The following is an 18,311-nucleotide window of genomic DNA, read 5'->3' as shown; positions in this document are numbered from 1 at the left end:
TGGTGCCAATTTCCGTGGTGAATAAGACGAAAAGGAATCATGTTTTGAGTTGACAATAGTGTATACCCTGCAGGTGACGCGGTTAGCGCCACCTTGCGGGGTCAATGAAAATTCCATTTGATTACCAGGCAATGTTAGGAAAGAACTTATTTTGCAATCACGCACGCGTGTCCTTACATACATCGATGTGACTTAGAAATGCCCTCCCCAATCCTGGTAAAAGTTCGACATGAATAAACAGTCCTTGATCTGACGTTGACGATAAAGTTTACTGAGACCATGTGGGGGTCTCATTTGCATAAAACATAGCATATCCAAGCAGAAAAAGTAGTTTGAAGGTATTTCTAGTATGCTGGTTCACCACTTCGCCTGAACTTCTCATCTGCAACTGTTTGAAGATCACACCGCACTGAAACACGTGCACGCAGAATAAAACACTGAACCAGGCACCAGACATCTGCTGGGAGATTAAGGGTAATCCTCTTATCAGAGTATTGAAAAGTGTGTGAGCCAAATCATATTAAAGCTTCTTGTCGCCTTCCCAGAACCTACACGCCAGCCCTCACCTCTGGCACCGTACGATCACTTCCTGTCGTGGACGTGATCTGTTTTTCCTCACTTCCGGTCCGAGGTCCATCCCATTCAGTTGTTTTCACTCTAACTCCGATCAAGCAGTGCGCCATTTTCGTGCTGTAAAACGCTATAGACCGCAAACGAGAGCGGGTTATCTTTTCTATCCTATGGTTAGCAGTAGCACCTCTTCCAGCAGTAGCAGGTATAACAGAGTGTCGAAAATACTGTCAGTATGACGATCGCACTGGCATTGTGTGCGAGTGTCCTCGCTATTTTGAGTTCAACGACCGTGAGTACTACAGAACAGTAAGTAAACTTGTCCCGAACTCTTGATGGCTTCCCAATCGTTTTGAAATACTGGCTTCGTGTATTGTTTCAACTCCCTGTACTTCTTTACATACAATATAAGCTCACGTGTATGCGTCGGATGGTAATGGATAGTCCGCTTCCTATGTACAAAGGGCTCATGATTTGGCCCTTTATGTTAAATCAAACTTCTGTTAGCCCCGTACTATCCTGACATTTCGTATGCCATAGATTGGTTCCCACAACATTTCACTTCCGGGCCCCAAGCGGTCCCCAAGAAGTTAATTTCGGTGCTGTAAGTTACTAGTAGTTTGTTTATATATATCACCATACGGTGTATATCGCAAACCATATTTGCATTGTTTGTTCCCACAGCATTATATAAGCCCTAGAGAAGTTGTGAATGGATCGAATCTTTGTGATATTTTGTATGTAGTACTACTTAGGTGTCAGCAAAGCTAATGACAAGCTTGATTCCCTAGCGACTGTCTTTCGTACTACAGCAGGACTTCTCTTTTCTATATCTCATGTTCTAAACATGATGTGGTCATGAGTTTTCGTCAGCCAACAGCTCTTCTTCAGCAAAATGATATTCAGATGTATTTGTTAGTGTAGACAAAAGTGTTTATCTGTTCTCTTTAAAACAACAATCTAAGTACTAGGCGGTCCTTGTTAATTTGGTCCTTGTTAAAATATTCTATGGGTATTAAAATAAATATTTACATGATGCATTTAACTCCTGGTTACTACATATACTTTAGAAAGATGCATCATAAGGATGAACACAATTTTGGGGCGTATACCAGAAAAGAAATTGCCAACATTTTATTACTTGAACGGCACAACCCTTCTTGGGCGGCTCAACTAAAACTCTGGTCTCTGGTTACTACCGAAACTAAGGAAGTCAATGTGATTAATCAAATCGGGTACTTCCCCATCCTTACCATCTGCCTTGACTGATCATGACTCGGTGAAGTGCCAGGCGATTTGTGCAATCGTGATGTCGTCACGCATTCCGTCATTTTCATCCTGACAGCTTCGTACCACTCGACTCTACGGACCTGCACTACCGAGTACGCCGCCAGGGGCCGCTCGCCTTTGCCCAGCGCCCTGTCAGCATCTCCGCGGAGCTGGAAGACACTGTCATCTTCCAGTGTTCTGCGGAGTCCAACGGCGGACAGCCAACTTCAACATGGCATAAGGTAAACAATAAAAAATGTCAATACGAAGTTGATGGTAAACAAAGGGCGGGAGAAAAGAGTCCTCCAATCGAATCAAGTGATACGCTCTAACAATCCCAAGCTTGCCTACCATACGTAACAAAATACTAGTACCCACCAAGTATTGAAGAACATGTCTCTCTATATCCAGATCTATTATATATTATAGTATGAAATATGTCCTCCAAGCAGATATAGGGAGAAGGTAATGGGATTCTTAAAAAAATCTGGCAACTAGAAAGACACCCTAAGAGTAGTGCCTCAAAAACGAGAACACTGAACAAAACTCTGTATCTGCTTGGAGTTCATCAAAATAGACATTATTTGTTTGTACAATTATCTCAACAGCTATGAAATTAATTCTGTACAGTGAAAAATTGCCAAACTTCTCTTACACAAGGAACAGCATACAATATACATTGCAATTCAAGTTGTGATTTTTCTGCACGTTCAACCAAGGATGGGCAGAGAGTTGCTTCCTCCCAGACTGGAATTTTCCTCCTGGCCAATAAGAACCTTCTGGTGCTGGTGTCACGTGACAACCTCGGCACCTACACATGTCAGTTGGAGTTGGATGGTGACGTCATCACGGCTGACGCCAGGCTCACTTTGAAGTCAGGTTGGAAACCTTACTAGACTGTTGTTCGTCAATGTTATGTTAAACCGTCTGATAATTTGTGACCGTTTACACACGCTCTAGGAAAGTTATCGTTACAAATACTCGTACTTTGGAAGAAAAGTCATCCCCCAAAAAAACGTTTCTGCATTTTTCAATCGCGTCAAATGTCTTATATTTTGTGTCTCAAAGTATAATGCAACTTGCAAGACTCGTTTTAACGAATTCGTTGGTTTACAAACAGCCGTTTGTTGTTCGTTTTAAGGATCTTTCAGTATGTATTAAGGAAACGTATTTTCACCAAACTTGCATTGTTTTCTCTGTTTTGTGTTGCGCTTGATCTAACATAGTGTATACATGCACATTTTTCCAACAAACACGACAGATGAAGACAAAGTTGACTTCCTAGAACGTCCCCAGAACGCGTCTGTCAACTTTGGAGAACGCCAGGTTTTCAGGTACAGTACCTCCTCCTGTAGTTCATAGTAGTAAAATACCAGCCAGCTTTGTTGCTATCGACTTCTAGAGTGGTGGCCGAGGTTTATTTCAGCTCATTTTTTTCAACATGGGCTGAGATTCTCTATGCCATAGCCCTTTCCCGACATAAAGAACCTTAGCCAATGTTGAAAATCTCGAATGAAACAATGAACAAATGAAAACAAAAATTTTAAACCATACTATAAATCGAATAAAGCAGCTTCAAAATAAGCAAATATATACCGTCAAAATAACCGACATCTGAAAACGTATACTTTATGTCATAGATCTAGAATATTCCAAGCTCAAAGAGGATGTGAAAGTATAAGAATGAAGAATTTATTGTATACTATATTGTGTGTTTAGTCCTATGTACAGCCTTTCTGACCACTTAGATTTATAGTCAACGCAATTTTGGGGTCAAATTTTTTTTTTATTCTCAAGAACGTTTGGGGGTTCCCAGAAGATGTTATCCATCAAATCAACATGGCCTAAGATAGACTAGAGCTGCATGTATGTAGAACTGCATAAACTCTAAGCTGTTGGAGACTGTATCAAATATTTCGTGTCTCTCCCTTATTCCTAACGAAGGTGTAAGGTCGCTGGTGACATCCAACCAGCATGGCTGAAGGACGGGAGCTCCATGTTCCTTGACGGACAGAGGGTGTTCCAGCATCGGGGGGACCTGCACATCACCTCCGCCACCGTGGCTGACACCGGTCGGTACACCTGTTCAGTGAGTAACGGGGAGCAAACAGCGGAGGTGCATGCCTGGCTAGCCGTTAACGTGGACACTGAACTGGGTAAGTAGACAACATTGTACTTTTTGGTAGATAATTCAAATACAGTATTATGTAGATTCTGTACCGGGTATACCGGTAGTCAAAACTTGGCACAAGTAAAGATGGCTCCTGGTCCTACTCCTGGCCTTGTCTTGATACCAAATGAAACTTTTTAGCGTTCAAACAGTTTTATCTTTTATCTGTGGTTGCTAGAAATAAGACAGTTGCGACTTAATATTATCTGACACTTCCTTACTTTGTAACATATATGATTTCCAAGGGGCCGCCAGTGATTATCTACACACAGAGTTTTGTTGTGGTCAATATTTCTGCTCGTTTCTACCTACATACATGTAGTTGACAAAGTTCTTTACACACAGCCAAGAGATATCTATCTGCCAGCAGTCCTCCTATTACCCTCCCAGGACAATACTGAAAAGTACTACTCCCACCTGCTACGCGCTGCAGTTTAGAAGGATGCGATCCCAACTGTGACTAAACTTGTATTCCCTCCTTCTTACACAGTTTGCGGTCGCCCCGTGTATAAAAAGGGCCCCGAAGGTTTTATTGTGGGCGGGACGGAGGCTGATCCAGGCACCATCCCATGGCAGGCCATGTTGTGGGACGTGAGGCCTACTAGAAACAGGCACTTCTGTGGCGGCGCTTTGGTCAACTCTCAGTGGGTCGTCACTGCGGCTCACTGCATCGTGGAGGCAGAGGTTACAAAGGACGACTTCATAGGTAGATTTTCTTACTTATCTACAACGTAGATTCAATCCTATACACCACGTATATAATACTTTCTTGTAAATAATCGTAAAGAGTTCAAAGAGTCTCCCTGGGGATGCAATACCACATATTTGATCGATCTAAACAGAGAAGGCGTCTAACATATATTTTTGCTTAGTTTCTTTTTTCATATTTTACATGCTTAGTTTTGATGATTTATTTACCTTTGAAGTTTAAGATAGTTTTGTTTATAAGCGATCTCAATATTTGCAGTGGAAGTGGACCATACTAGCCTCCATAGCAGTCAGTCAGAAAAGGCCAGCAATGAGCGACCCGGTACAAAATTCTGCTGAACCGGGACGAGGGTCGCTACAGTCTACCACTCATGTCACAATTTAAATGTTTTCTACATCGTATACTAGTTCGCCTGGGTAAGCAAGTGGCAAAGCGCGGGGTTTTCGAGGAGAACGAGCGGTCCTACACGGTGCAGGAGGTTGTCGTGTACGACGGGTTCGTCCACGACACGTACGACGCGGATCTTGCACTCATACGTCTGACAGGTAGGTGGCGCTCTTGCACGGTGCACACGTTGAACGGAACCTTTAGGGTTCCTTCTTTACTTAACTTGATAAATAAAAGCGAATGAAGGGGGAGGCAAAACGTGATAAAAGTCATCTCTACTGATTCTGTTGTTTTCTTAGCTATCTCCTAGTCGTATAGTATGAAACGGAAATTTTGAATTGCTGAACATGTGATTTGAACCTACTCTCCAAGCAGAGGTTGAATCGCGAACTATATCTGCGCGATTCAACCTCTGCTTGGAGAGTAACTTGAACCTGCACTGGCAAAATTCTATTTGCAGTTTACAGACAAACTAGAGCCAACATCGAAGCGTATGAACACTTATCTCTGAGCGTCGCTGGCTTTTATTCCTTCGAGAAAGTTTAAGGTCGATTTGTTGATTTCTTGTATTGCAGAGAAGGTACTGTACACGGACTACATCCTGCCGGTGTGCTTGCCGTCTGTGGGCCGCGCTAGGCGTCTCATCCGGCCGGGCTCTGCCGGAACTGTGTCGGGATGGGGCCGTGTGGTGGAGGGAGGACCTTACTCTAATGTTCTAAAAAAGGTAAGTAACATACTATGTTGAACCGGGACGGGACTTGCTACAGACTACCCACCACATTTGAGCCATTGCTCATGTCACACTTGCAGAAAGACACGTGTTTTGGACAGTAGGATTCTCAGTTATCATAAAAACACGTGTTCTGAGAAGTAGTATTTTCAGTTATCAAAAAGAAGGCTAGAGGACTGGTCGAAAATTCAGTGAGTCCAATTCTTGTGCTAGAAAATACATATCTGCTGTTGTTTAATACGGCAGTGTGTACACTTAATAAGCAATGTTTTTAATGAGTCGAAATCTTTCATCCCAACCTGTTGTCTCGATCGTGATAGAAAAACATCGTTTGACAAGTCTTGAATAATAACATTTTAACGGCTTTATGCAGGTGCTGATTCCCAGGGTGTCGCAGGGCCGTTGCCGGAGGGCACACCCACAGTATGACGTCACCAGAAACATGTTCTGCGCAGGTCGACCCGGTGGGGGAGAGGACGCGTGCGACGGGGACAGGTACGGTAATACCCCTGTCACATTATCCACGATCTTCGGGCGTATCGATGGAGGTCGGCCATATTTAAGATCGACAGAGGGTTGCGCGTATTTTGCACCTGAAAACCGTCCTTTTACATATAATCCATACTTTGTACCTTGTACAATTGTTGTGCGATAAAGTTATTACTTCATCATTCTACCCTGATGATGGTGTCTGATAGACGTTGGAAGTAAGTATTCCCGGCCCTGATTGTGCCCAAAGAACCGTACTATAGGAATGATTGCCCACCTGCTGAAGTTATGTACGGATGTTAGGCTCAGGATTTTGACTTTTGAGTGTGCTGTGTTCCAGTGGAGGCCCTTTCACCGTTTTTGACGAAGACCGTGAGTACCTGCTCGGCGTGGTGAGCTGGGGAGACGGCTGTGCCTTGGCGGGAAAGTTCGGAGTGTACACGCGGCTGCACAAGTTCTTCGCCTGGATACAAGCTACCATCGTAGAAGGTACAACAACGCCTTTTCTTCGTTCAAGATATATTCAATAATTTAGCTATTTTTCCATCAAAGTTGAATACACTTGATGATAACGTGTCTAACACAACCAGGCTGGAGTAATGGTTACCACACTATCCTGAGATCCCAAAGGTAACATAAATAACGCTAAGAAGAACAGAGGACCGAGAAGGTCAGAGACATCTAGTTGCTGTCAAGTCTTCTCTTCTGTCCCAATGGTCAAAAGCCTAGTTTCAGTGATAGTTGCAAAACTAAAACCTCACCTGGGACAGTAAAGTTCTACCTCACACAGCTAGGTGGCGTTGCAGTGGAAAGAATGTGACTCAAGCTTGTATCCCCTTCATCACGGCTCATGACTGCAGTAGGTTTTCGGAGTAGTTCTCGATCATTGGATACAGCAATAAATAGTTAAACTTACCATCAAATATAATCTCACCGAGTGAATGATTATTGATAGATTTAGTTGACTATTTAACTGTTTTCAAGGACAAACTGTTGTTTCTTGTAAACAGAAAATGACCAAGAAGAGGCAGGGTGCGTGAACCTCGGTGCCATCGCAAACGGCAGGGTGGTTATTGACAACAGCGCCACCCCCGCCCAAGCCCGGTACTACTGTGACGCTGGCTACCGTTTGGAGGGTACCGCTGTGCGCATGTGCGATTCGGGTGGACGATGGAGTGAGGAAACACCAAGATGCACTGGTCAGTTATTTTTCACCAAAAATATCATCAAGTCACACAACCGAGTAAAACGTATATATTGTACTTCCCAAGAATAAGTTTGGCTCCGGCTAGCTGTTTGTTAATTTGGGGGCTTTCTGTTTTGTCTCCTTCTCTTATGTGGCCAGCGGATACTCTCCGAGCAGAGGTTAGGCTCCGGCTGTTTTTTTAGTCGTTTTAATCGGGCTTTCTATTCTGTATTATCATATAGCCAGGCGCCGCGGACCAATCAGAAGGCCCCGTTCCACGTTGGTTATGACGCCGTAACACGTAGATTCCGGCCAGGCAGGTGCAAATTAACACCAGTGGTGTTAATTCATTTTGAATTAACACCGGTGCGGGTGTTAATTCATTTTGACCAATCAAAAGGAACGAAAGAATGGTATATGCAGGCATTGGCCAATAAAAAGGAGCAAAACATATGCCGGAGCAGACTGCAAGGGGGAATGGCTCCTTCTGTTAACATTGATAATGAGTTTTGTTTTTCTAAAAAGCCTGCAATGTTTCGAATATTTTCTGTGGAAATTTTGGTTTCAAAATGCAATCTGTAATCTCCTTACATATGTATGTACCAAATGTGAACTTTCAGAAATTCGACAAAGGAATTCACACGTATAGTACCAAGGGATCTATGCGTCATACGGGAATTTGCAAGTTTGGGAAGGCTATATGATAATAACTTTAATGCCCCGCCTTATCCTCGGTGTATATGGTGAGATAATCCCTGTCGGCGGTTTATTCGGTGGTTATCGCACCTGACAGGATTATCTCACCATATACACCTCGGGCCGGGGCATTAACCCTTTATTGTATCTTGCCGTGTCAAAACCTAACAATGTCCGACAATGTGGACATAAAGAAATAGGGACAAAATAAAAAAAAACCGACAAAATGCCTATCAACACGTCGTGAAACAACCGGAACCAAACCTCTGCTTGGAGAGACAGCCATAACCATGAGATGACACCAAAGATTCTACATCACCACTTACATGTGCTCATTTGCATATTTGGGGCATCGTTTGGAAGTGAATAATGTAGATGCCTCCCTGTTATGTAGCATTGCAGTGCCCACCTGTTGAAGCCCCGAGAAACGGTGCCGTACGGACACCGAGGAGACAACACGGAGACGTGACCGCGTACACGTGCGACTCTGGGTACGAGTTGAAGGGGCCGAGAAGTCGTGTCTGTCAGTACGGGGAGTGGGTTGGGAACGAGCCGAGGTGTGAACCCGCGGGTAAGCGTAATCCTTGTAAAATCCACAATTAATTTTATCAGTCAACTTAACAAACAGTAACATTGTTAAAATGTTATGTCATTATTGTAGCAATGTTCAATGTCAAAGCACGAATGCGTGTACATGCGGTTTCAATCTATAAAAAATCGTCAATTCTTTCTCTTGTAGCTTGTAGAAGAAAACATTTCCAGTATGACTCACGACAACGTATTTTTGTACAAATCCAGGTTGTTCCATTCCAAACCGTCCCGAGAACGGCCACGTACGTTATGAGACCCGAACTCACGGCTCCCTAGCGACATATACCTGCACGACAGGTTACGACTTGGCCGGGCCGCACATGCGGGAGTGCGTCAGAGGACAGTGGGCAGGCAGCGAGCCAGCCTGCGAGAAAGGAGGTAACGTAGATATTTTAGATGTCCTGAAGCAACTGTTCTCACTGATAAAGATTCTCTGTCAAACATTCTGTGATAGACATATGCCTATACTTCGAATTCGTTGGAGAAAAACAAATGATGCAGAAACATTGATATTTGTCAATGATTGTCGTAGTTCTGAAAGAATTGAAAAAAAAGAGCAGCCGGCCCCAATCGCTTGACCTGTCGTGGTTTGTAAAAGTGCTGTATCATATGTGTATGTATATCAGTATTGCCGCCCATAGTATTGTATGTTTGCAATCATTGTGTTAGGAACAGTTTTCTGTGTAGCACAGACTCTCATTGTTAACATGTTAAGGGCAGTAACAGTGACCTTCCACTGAACGTTGCTCATTAAGAGGGACGCTGCCACACGATGTAAGAAAGCTATTATAACACGTGAATGTAAAGAATATCATTCCCTATCTCTAGCGGTGCTGTGTCCGCCCGTCGAAGCCCCGGCGAACGGCGCTGTACAAGTGTCGGGGAGGCAAGCTGGGGACAGGGCCAGGTTTACGTGTGCTCCTGGGTACAACATCATAGGGCCGCAAAGCATTCTGTGTGAGGACGGAGTCTGGGCTGGGGACGAGCCGACATGTCAGCCTAAACGTAAGAAATGTATTTTGTTCTATCTGTATCTTGCACGATATGATCCCATTGCAAATCGGAATAGTTCTCAGAAAGATTCTACTTCTAGCGTCTGCTTTGTTGATTATTTTGTAATCTGATTCTTATTTTTTTACTTTGTCTACAATTTTCATATGTGTGCCCGATCATCGTCGTTGTTGTTCTTGTTGCTGCTGCTACACAGAAGAGGACTTTCCCCGTGACTGTACCGACTGGTACGACCAGGGACAGAAGGACTCCGGTGTCTACTCCATCCAGCCTTCAGACGACTCCGGCGGCATCTCCAGCGCCTGGTGTGAGTTTGATGAGGACGGCGCCTGGACAGTCATCCAGCGGAGACAAGACGGCTCTGTCGACTTCTTCCGCAGCTGGCAGGAATACAAGGACGGTAGGTGGAAGCATTTTTTTCGCGGTTTCAATTGCACATGCGCATTTGTGATGCATTGTTGATAACGGCCGGTGAGGCTATGGGACCGGTGAGGTGAGGTTTATAATAAGTCCTAGATGGACGCCATTGGCCAGAGGTCTTCAACTTTGACTCATAATGCATCACACTGCGCATGCGAACTTCAAACTATGAACTAGCTTATTACCGTTCATTACAGAAGAATGGAATTGGGGATCTCGACGTTGGGCTTTTAAAGCATAAGATAAAACAGTCATCCTAATCTGACTCGAATCATGATGCTTTTGCAAGTACAGCTGGCAGTAGTGACATGCGATTTCGCCAGGGATAGCTATTAGCGTTTTCAGGAAATTACATCGGGTCACCCCCACTTGTATGCTGGTTCTTTGACATGTGAAATTACGCACCAATTTGCAACTGAAAAGAGTTACAAACTTCTGATTATTAAGATTTAAGCGTTAAATGATAAATTGAGAAGAATGATAAAGTATATGAGAATCAAAACTGGAAATAGTCCGTGAGACATGGACATAGCTTTAGATGAATAGTTCATCAACAGAAAAAAGTTATTCTTGTAATGTTAGACAAGCAAAGAAATGTAAGAACATTGTGTGTTCATGAGACTAGCTATAGCGTTGAATGTTCTCTCTGTTTTATTTGTTAAAGGTTTTGGTGACGCGGCAGGAGAATATTGGCTTGGTAACGACAATATCTATCACCTTACCAACCAAGCTCAATACAAGCTACGTATAGACATGGAGGCCTTCGACGGGCGAACGTTCTTCGCCGAATATTCACATTTCCGAGTAGAGAACGAAGCCAACGACTACAAACTTCGGCTCGGAAACCATTCGGGAAACATCCGAGATGGCATGACGAAGTTGGACAGAGATCAACCATTTACAACTAAAGACCATGGAGCGAGACAGGGGTCGCACTGCGCAAGCGTACAGAAAACCGGCTGGTGGTTTGGCAACGTGTGTCTTAACTGGGCCAACTTGAACGGGGTCTACAAAGACAGTGGGGAATACACCGGGGAGCAAAATGGCATCTTCTGGTTCCCACTCAGAGGGCATGGCTACCCCAAACTACACTCCCTGAAAAAGGTGACTATGAAGTTACGCCGCCTAGCAGAACCTGACGAAACCGCAAGTGGAAAGGACTGCGCTGAACTGTACAGCCAAGGGAAGAAGGGCAGTGGCGTACACGTCATTGGCGACGGCGTCATGGTTTACTGCGACATGGAAACGAGTGGAGGAGGATGGACGGTGATCCAAAAGCGACAGGACGGTTCAACAGACTTTTTTCTTGAAAAAGGTTGGGAAGAATACAAACGGGGGTTTGGTGTAGCTCATGCAGAGTATTGGCTTGGTAACGACAACATCTACGATCTAGTAGGAGGAGAAACGCCTAATAGACTACGCATTGATATCGAGGACTGGAATGGCGAGAAAAGGTACGCAGAATACGGTGAATTTAGAATTGCTGGCCCCGACGACAACTACAGACTCCACCTGGCGGAGTATAGTGGAACTGCAGGAGATGCCATGCTGAATTCACGCAAGGTGAGCAACAACGGATTGCAGTTCAGCACCAAGGACAGGGACAACGATCCCAACGACATCTCGAACTGTGCCGTGCAGTTTAAAGGTGCTTGGTGGTACAGCAATTGCGGGTAAGAATCATGATAAACTAACATTTAACAGATTATAGAATTTATTTATAGAATAATCCGTAATCATTGTCTCAACAGCCTTAATCATTGTCTGAAACTTCGTGAGCAAATCTTCACTGCTGCTAGACCACTATCAACCCCATTGCAAGTCTTTTTTTCTACATGTTACATTGATATCGAAAGATCTAAAACTCAAGAATTTCGGTATTTTTCATTAAAACAGATTCATTTACAGCTTTTCTTCATTTACAGATCATCAAACCTTAACGGTAAATACTACACGGAAGAGCCAAAACACAACGTTCACGGGGGCATCTTTTGGCAGCCATGGAAGGATAGGTGAGTGCAATTCATTCTTTAGAAAATAATGTCAAGATGTTTTGGACCTTTTGTATGAAAAGCTTCATTTTCAACTCTTGAACCTTTCAACCTTTATTATGGAAAACTTTTTCTCTAAACTTTATTCCATATAATAAAATTCCTTTTTTCTTTATATTTAGAACAGTTAGCTGTAGAATTTGAACAGAACTATCTGTACAATCTGTACTAGCTGTACAATCACAAATATGATTGTTTGTTTGCTTTAGATACTACTCCTTCAAAAAAGTAGAGATGAAGGTTCGTCCCGCCAGTTTTCCAGACAATGATGATGTTGAGCCCACTCCAACACAAACACCGGCTCCTGAAGAGTGTAAAGGACAGTGCGGCGGTGAGTACTTTCTATGCTATTATAAGGAACAAACGGCCAGGTCAATTTGGATCACGTCACTTGGTCACGTGATTACAGCAGGAAAGCTGTGCATGACAACTGGTTATCATACCTTAAAATTAACTTTGGTTCCTGCTAATTAAAAAAAACATGTTAGCACATGCCCCTCTAGGTGGTACCAAAACCCATCTGGCCCATGGATTATATCGAAGTAGATACGTTTCACCATGTTGGTGTCTCTATTTGCATTATCAATGGATTGAAGTTCTGGTATAATTTAGATGTTCTCGTCTTTGAGTTGTACAGCATTTGATAATGATCATTTGACTCAGAAGATCTTTAAATGTAAAATCACTGAACTGGAATATGGACACCAACATTAGCTAAAGGTGAGCTAGCGTAACATTTAGACACTGAGTCTATCATATGACATGTTTTGACTATTTGCAGCGTGGTGATTTTCATTGTAAAGTTCAATTAACTTACTGCATTAATTTTTTTTGTTATTGTTGTTTCGCTTTTAAAAAATTCGCATGGTCTTCTGCTCCTCACTGCATGTTTTCTTTTCATTCTGTATCATCATTGTTTTTAATTGTTAAATTGGTTCCGTATTCAGGCTCGAACTGTGAGTTAAAGAGTGTGAAGAATCCTGTGGACCACAGAACGTCTGGTTTTTACCAGGGGGCATGGATGAAGGATCCCACCGGCGACCCCGACACCATCTACTACATGAACAACTACTACGTAGGATCCATTCTGGTTTACAGAAACCTGGAAGACTTCAAGAACGACCTTCAGCAAAAGACTATCAAGGTGTCTGCCTGCGGCACAGGTCATGCTGTCTACAACGGCAACTTCTATTCTACAAGATATCACAGTAACACGATGTTCAAGATGAACTTGAAGACAGGGGCTACGGTCGAAAGGGTCCTTCTAAACGCTGGAAGCAAGAACACGTACCACTACCAAGGAAAGGGTCTCACGGACATAGACTTTGCAGTCGACGAGAAAGGATTATGGGTAATATACGCCACGCCCCAAAATGGCGGCCGCATCGTGGTGAGTCGTCTGAATCCGGAGGACCTGTCAATCATGCAAACGTGGAACACGACGTACAACAAGAAAAATGCTGCCAACGCTTTCATGATATGTGGAGTGCTGTACACAGTTGGTAAGTGCTTTCTTCAGTGCCTAACTACCCAACCATGCTACGCAATAATTGTCATGTTTTTATCTATTGTGATGTAAAGCCCGTGGAATGTAAATGCAAGCAGCAATTCATTAATAAAAGGTGATGGCAGGAGTAGAATTGGGCCATTCTGTCGCATTATCTGCGCTTGCACAGCTAAGAAACTGAGATGTCTGATGTCCTATAGACAATATGGTGTGGGTCGGTTACAAAATGCAATGTTAACTAAACTTGATGAAAGAATTAACGTAAGAACAAGGAATAGAATTAAGCCATTTCAACACCGCACCGAATCGAATTGTAACAGGTAAATGGCTTTTTAAACGCCTGTCTCAAACTTAGATCTTTTTTCAACATTTCCTTGAGTCTTCTTCATTTTCTTTTCACCAGTTCGGCAGCGAGGGGTCGACTACTCCTTTAACACGACGACCGGACAGGAGGGTTCTCCCGGCCTGCCATTTCCTACTGTGACCAGTGACATCCGGCATCTGTCCTACAACCATCGGGAACGGAAGCTGTACGCCTGGCGCGCGGGGCACCAAGTCACGTATGACTTAGAAATCGCCGGTCTGCCTGACAAGGGTAGGAAAGAACACAAATTATTATCTTGGTAAATTAGGTATGCTGTGTTTATGCCTCTGCGTGAGCGTGCGTGCGTGCGTGTGCGTGTTTGTCCGTCTCCCCCCTCTCTCTCTGTTCCAAGGGACCTGTTGCTGCGTCTCCATAGTCTCCATATATGTTGGCCACCATACGTCAAGAAACGAAGATCTCAACAAGATGAAGGTCATGGTTGCTTTTGTGAAGTCTATCGGCTTTTCGTGGTACGGCAGCTAGTGGAACCTCTCTTTCATGCATTCCACAGTCTTCTGGAAAGCCATTACGTTTTATTTTTCAAAATGTTGATAAGTTGATATAGATTCTGTCTCAATTCTAAGCTGTTTTTTTTCGTTTCCAGGGAGTGCACCAAAATTATGTAGAGGAAAAGTATGCAAAGGTATGTGAACTGCTCATTGTGTTCAGAAACCTGTTTTTTATCAGACTTTTACTGCATTTTTGTCATTTGATGCATTTTGTACATCAATCTGTTCATTTTGCATTGACCTGCTAAGTTATTTATTTGTTAACAATTGATGTGTAAGATTTTCCCCGCAGATTGTTCCGATGCTTACAACTACCACAAACAAGATGGCGTCTACACAATTGAGCCAGAACCAGGCATGTCATTCCAGGTAAGTTGATTCGATTCACCATTACCAAAGCATTCGTCATCCGCTAATGAATTGATTAAAACAATTTCTCTCATTGAAAAGCATTTCCTTTCCTTTCCATCGAGAGAGTTCCATAGTTTGGCAGTCCCGCGCGTGAAAGACGCTGTTGCTGTAGAAGGACATTAAGACTTGTAACTGAACAGTATAACGTGAGCTAGAGGGAAATTAGTGTTACGCTGAAACTTGTAGTGAGGAAAACTTGAAAACAGGTTGCTCTTGCATAATGCAGGTCTACTGTCGTATGGTTGGCGGAGGTGGGTGGACTGTGATTCAGCGGAGAAAGGACGGCTCCGAAAATTTCTATCGCGCCTGGAACGACTACAAAGATGGATTCGGAACCCCGGGGGACGAGACGTGGCTTGGGAACGAGAAGATCCATGCGCTCACCAAACGCGGTGTATACAAACTCCGTGTCGACCTGGTCGATTACCAGGGGAACGAAGAATATGCGGAATACGACCTGTTCTACATTGCAGGCGAGAAAGACATGTACAAACTGCGTCTGGGAGACTACAGTGGCACCGCGGGGGATTCCTTACGTTACCATGCCAACCACCCGTTCAGCACCAAGGACAGGGACAACGATGGTCACGGAACAAACTGTGCGGCCGTGAATAAAGGAGGTGGGGAAAATTGGCCAATTTTGTTCTAGTATACAATGTAATTAGCTATACAAACAGATACAAACGCTCTGTGTAGATAGTTATGAAAAGATTTGGAAAGCTTAGCTATAAGGCGGGGGGCGATATAGACCTCCAGCCACTGTTGACCCACTGTTCACGTCACATTTCTTGAAAATGACGTGTTCTGAGCATCAGTCGCAAGCCTTGTTTTGGTACAAAGATAAACATTTTGTCATAAGTTAAGCTCTGCTTGTTACTTTATCAATACATGTACATATGTTATTAAGAGTGGCTGTGTTTGGTCCCTGTAGGATGGTGGCACGATGGCTGTTACAACGCCAACCTGAACGGGAAGTGGTACCCACAGGAGTCCCACACACGGCACCCTGACGGACTGGTGTGGTGGCAGTGGCCGCACTGGGAGAACAACTACCAATTCTCGCTCAAGTCCACGGAGATGAGGATCAAGTTTCAACCAGACGCTCAAGGTGAGTGTTTTTTAATACCTAATAGTGTAATGCGGATTCACATTTTTGAGCAGCACAGTGGGTTACCCCTTGCGCTGGGTTCCTTAACGTGATTTGATGCCTGAGGCTTTCACCAGAAGGTCTCTCATGCAGTATAAGTGAAGACGCTGGTTTTGCATCACCATCCCGAATGACGAATGTAATCCCTCTCACTGAACCTAATCATGTTTGTTCCACTTGCTGCATGTAGTGGATTGAAACACGGTTTCAGTTTTTTTTTCTGTGAGGAAATCACACTGTATTTTTATCTTGCAGATACCGAATTGTACGTAGACTGTGACGCCGTGAAACGCTCAGGTGCACAGAGCAGCGGAGTGTTCTGGATCCGTCCGCGGTACGTGCTCGAGCCTTTCCCCGTCCGCTGCGACTTGCAAGACGGTCAAGGCGCCTGGACCGTCATCCAGCAGCGAAAGCACACCGAGAGTGAGAACTTCACGCGGGGTTGGGAAGACTACAAGAACGGTTTCGGCGTCATCTCCCGAGAATACTGGCTTGGAAACGAAAAGATTCACCTACTCACGAAGGAAGGGGGCGTCAGGGTCAAGATCCAAGTTGAATCCTTCGGTGGTCTACGACAATCGTACGAGTTCGATAACTTTAAGGTGGCGGGAGAAGAGGAGAACTACCGGTTGACGTTGACCGACTATACAGGAAGACCCGATTCGTGCATGGAAAGAGCTGGTCAGGACTTGAATGGGATGGCGTTCAGCACCATAGACAGGGACAATGACAGGGCTGGGTACAGTTGTGCGGAGAGGTGGAATGGGGGCTGGTGGTATAGGGGCTGCTCTCTACTGATACTTAACGGGGTCATAAAGGAATATAATGGCCACGATGAGTACCGTGAAGTAACGGGGAGAGGGGAGGGCCTATATAACGTTTGCTTACAGCAAGGACCACCCGTATCGCTTAGTACAGTCACTATTAAGATACAGGCCAGGGAGCGGGCCGACGTGTACCGGGACTGTGACCACGCTCGTGGCGAAGGGAAAACAGCCAGCGGGGTCTACCAGATTCAACCCCAGGGGGCAACCGCACCTTTCTCCGTCTTCTGCGAGATGGAGTCTTCGGGGGGAGGCTGGACTGTGATCCAAACGGCGAACCAAGGGAAGGCACGGGTCAACTTCACCCGGGGCTGGGACGACTACAAGACAGGTTTCGGTGACCTAGAGGGTGAGTTGTGGCTCGGGTTGGAAAACATATACACTCTGACCAACCAGGGCCAGTATGCGCTCCAGATAGACTTCAAGAGCTACACAGGGGTTTCCAGCTACACTTTATACTCCTCCTTCAAAGTGGCAAGCGAGGCAGACAGCTACCGCTTACATCTGGGACAACGGTTAAGGGGTACTAGCGATTGTTTGAACACTCGCTCAACTGGAAAGAACGTCACTGGAATGGCCTTCTCGACATTTGACAGGGACCACGACCTGGCGAGGTATAACTGTGCGGAGAAGTTCAGAGGCGGCTGGTGGTTTAATAGCTGCTCCAGTGTAATTCTTAACGGGGTGAAAAAGTACTGGAAAACCCATGATCAGTACTACAAGGAGGTCCGCCAAGGTCTTGGCCTGTACAACGTGTGTCTGCAACAGGGTCCACCAGTCTCTCTCTCTGACGTCATTATGAAGATCTCTACATTTCCTAATTTGTCGTAGTTCAAGCACATGTGGCGTCCCAACACACGTGATTCTTAAATTCTGGTCCAGTAAAGGGATGTCTTTGTACATTCAATACACGTTGGCAGTATGTCTTACACTACCTGTGGTTCATGTGTTTTCTATTATCTCAGTCAATAAAACATGAAGAATATTGATCTTACAAAGCAAACATCATCTATCCCTGTTTCGTTTCTTGTGTACAGGTAACATCGCTGTTTTTAAAGTAATTACAAAACTCTATATCACTAAACTTTGTCCTAACACTATCTTAGATATTCCAGCTTGCAAAAAAACTAGCGCAGATTCTGCCGCATGGTCTTTTTAGCGAATGCCCACAAACGCCCACTCTAGAGAAGTCCGCGCTGCACGAATCTCATTTTTTTTGCTTGGAATATGTCCACGTTGTGCTCCCATGTATTAATCCTGAGTTTCAAGT

At 44.3% G+C, this 18,311-nt stretch overlaps 1 protein-coding gene across 1 annotated transcript; it reads left to right on the top strand.

Moving 5' to 3' along the window:
• Window positions 1–617: 617 nt before the first annotated feature.
• LOC118411099 lies at window positions 618–18,044 on the top strand. The gene is made up of 25 exons (XM_035813132.1): window positions 618–879; window positions 1,916–2,081; window positions 2,559–2,718; window positions 3,101–3,173; window positions 3,784–3,995; window positions 4,500–4,715; window positions 5,126–5,263; window positions 5,681–5,829; window positions 6,209–6,330; window positions 6,665–6,813; window positions 7,335–7,523; window positions 8,601–8,777; window positions 9,005–9,175; window positions 9,626–9,802; window positions 10,005–10,208; window positions 10,893–11,901; window positions 12,154–12,240; window positions 12,489–12,610; window positions 13,227–13,781; window positions 14,190–14,381; window positions 14,755–14,793; window positions 14,952–15,028; window positions 15,297–15,690; window positions 16,002–16,178; window positions 16,473–18,044. The coding sequence occupies exons 1-25, from the start codon at window positions 806–808 to the stop codon at window positions 17,870–17,872; spliced, it is 6,429 nt and encodes a 2,142-aa protein (XP_035669025.1). The 5' UTR covers window positions 618–805; the 3' UTR covers window positions 17,873–18,044.
• Window positions 18,045–18,311: the final 267 nt, after the last annotated feature.

This window comes from Branchiostoma floridae, chromosome 3, assembly GCF_000003815.2.
Source record: "Branchiostoma floridae strain S238N-H82 chromosome 3, Bfl_VNyyK, whole genome shotgun sequence".
In the NCBI taxonomy this organism is placed as follows: Eukaryota; Metazoa; Chordata; class Leptocardii; order Amphioxiformes; family Branchiostomatidae; genus Branchiostoma; species Branchiostoma floridae.
This window is presented reverse-complemented; position numbering and strand designations above follow the sequence as displayed.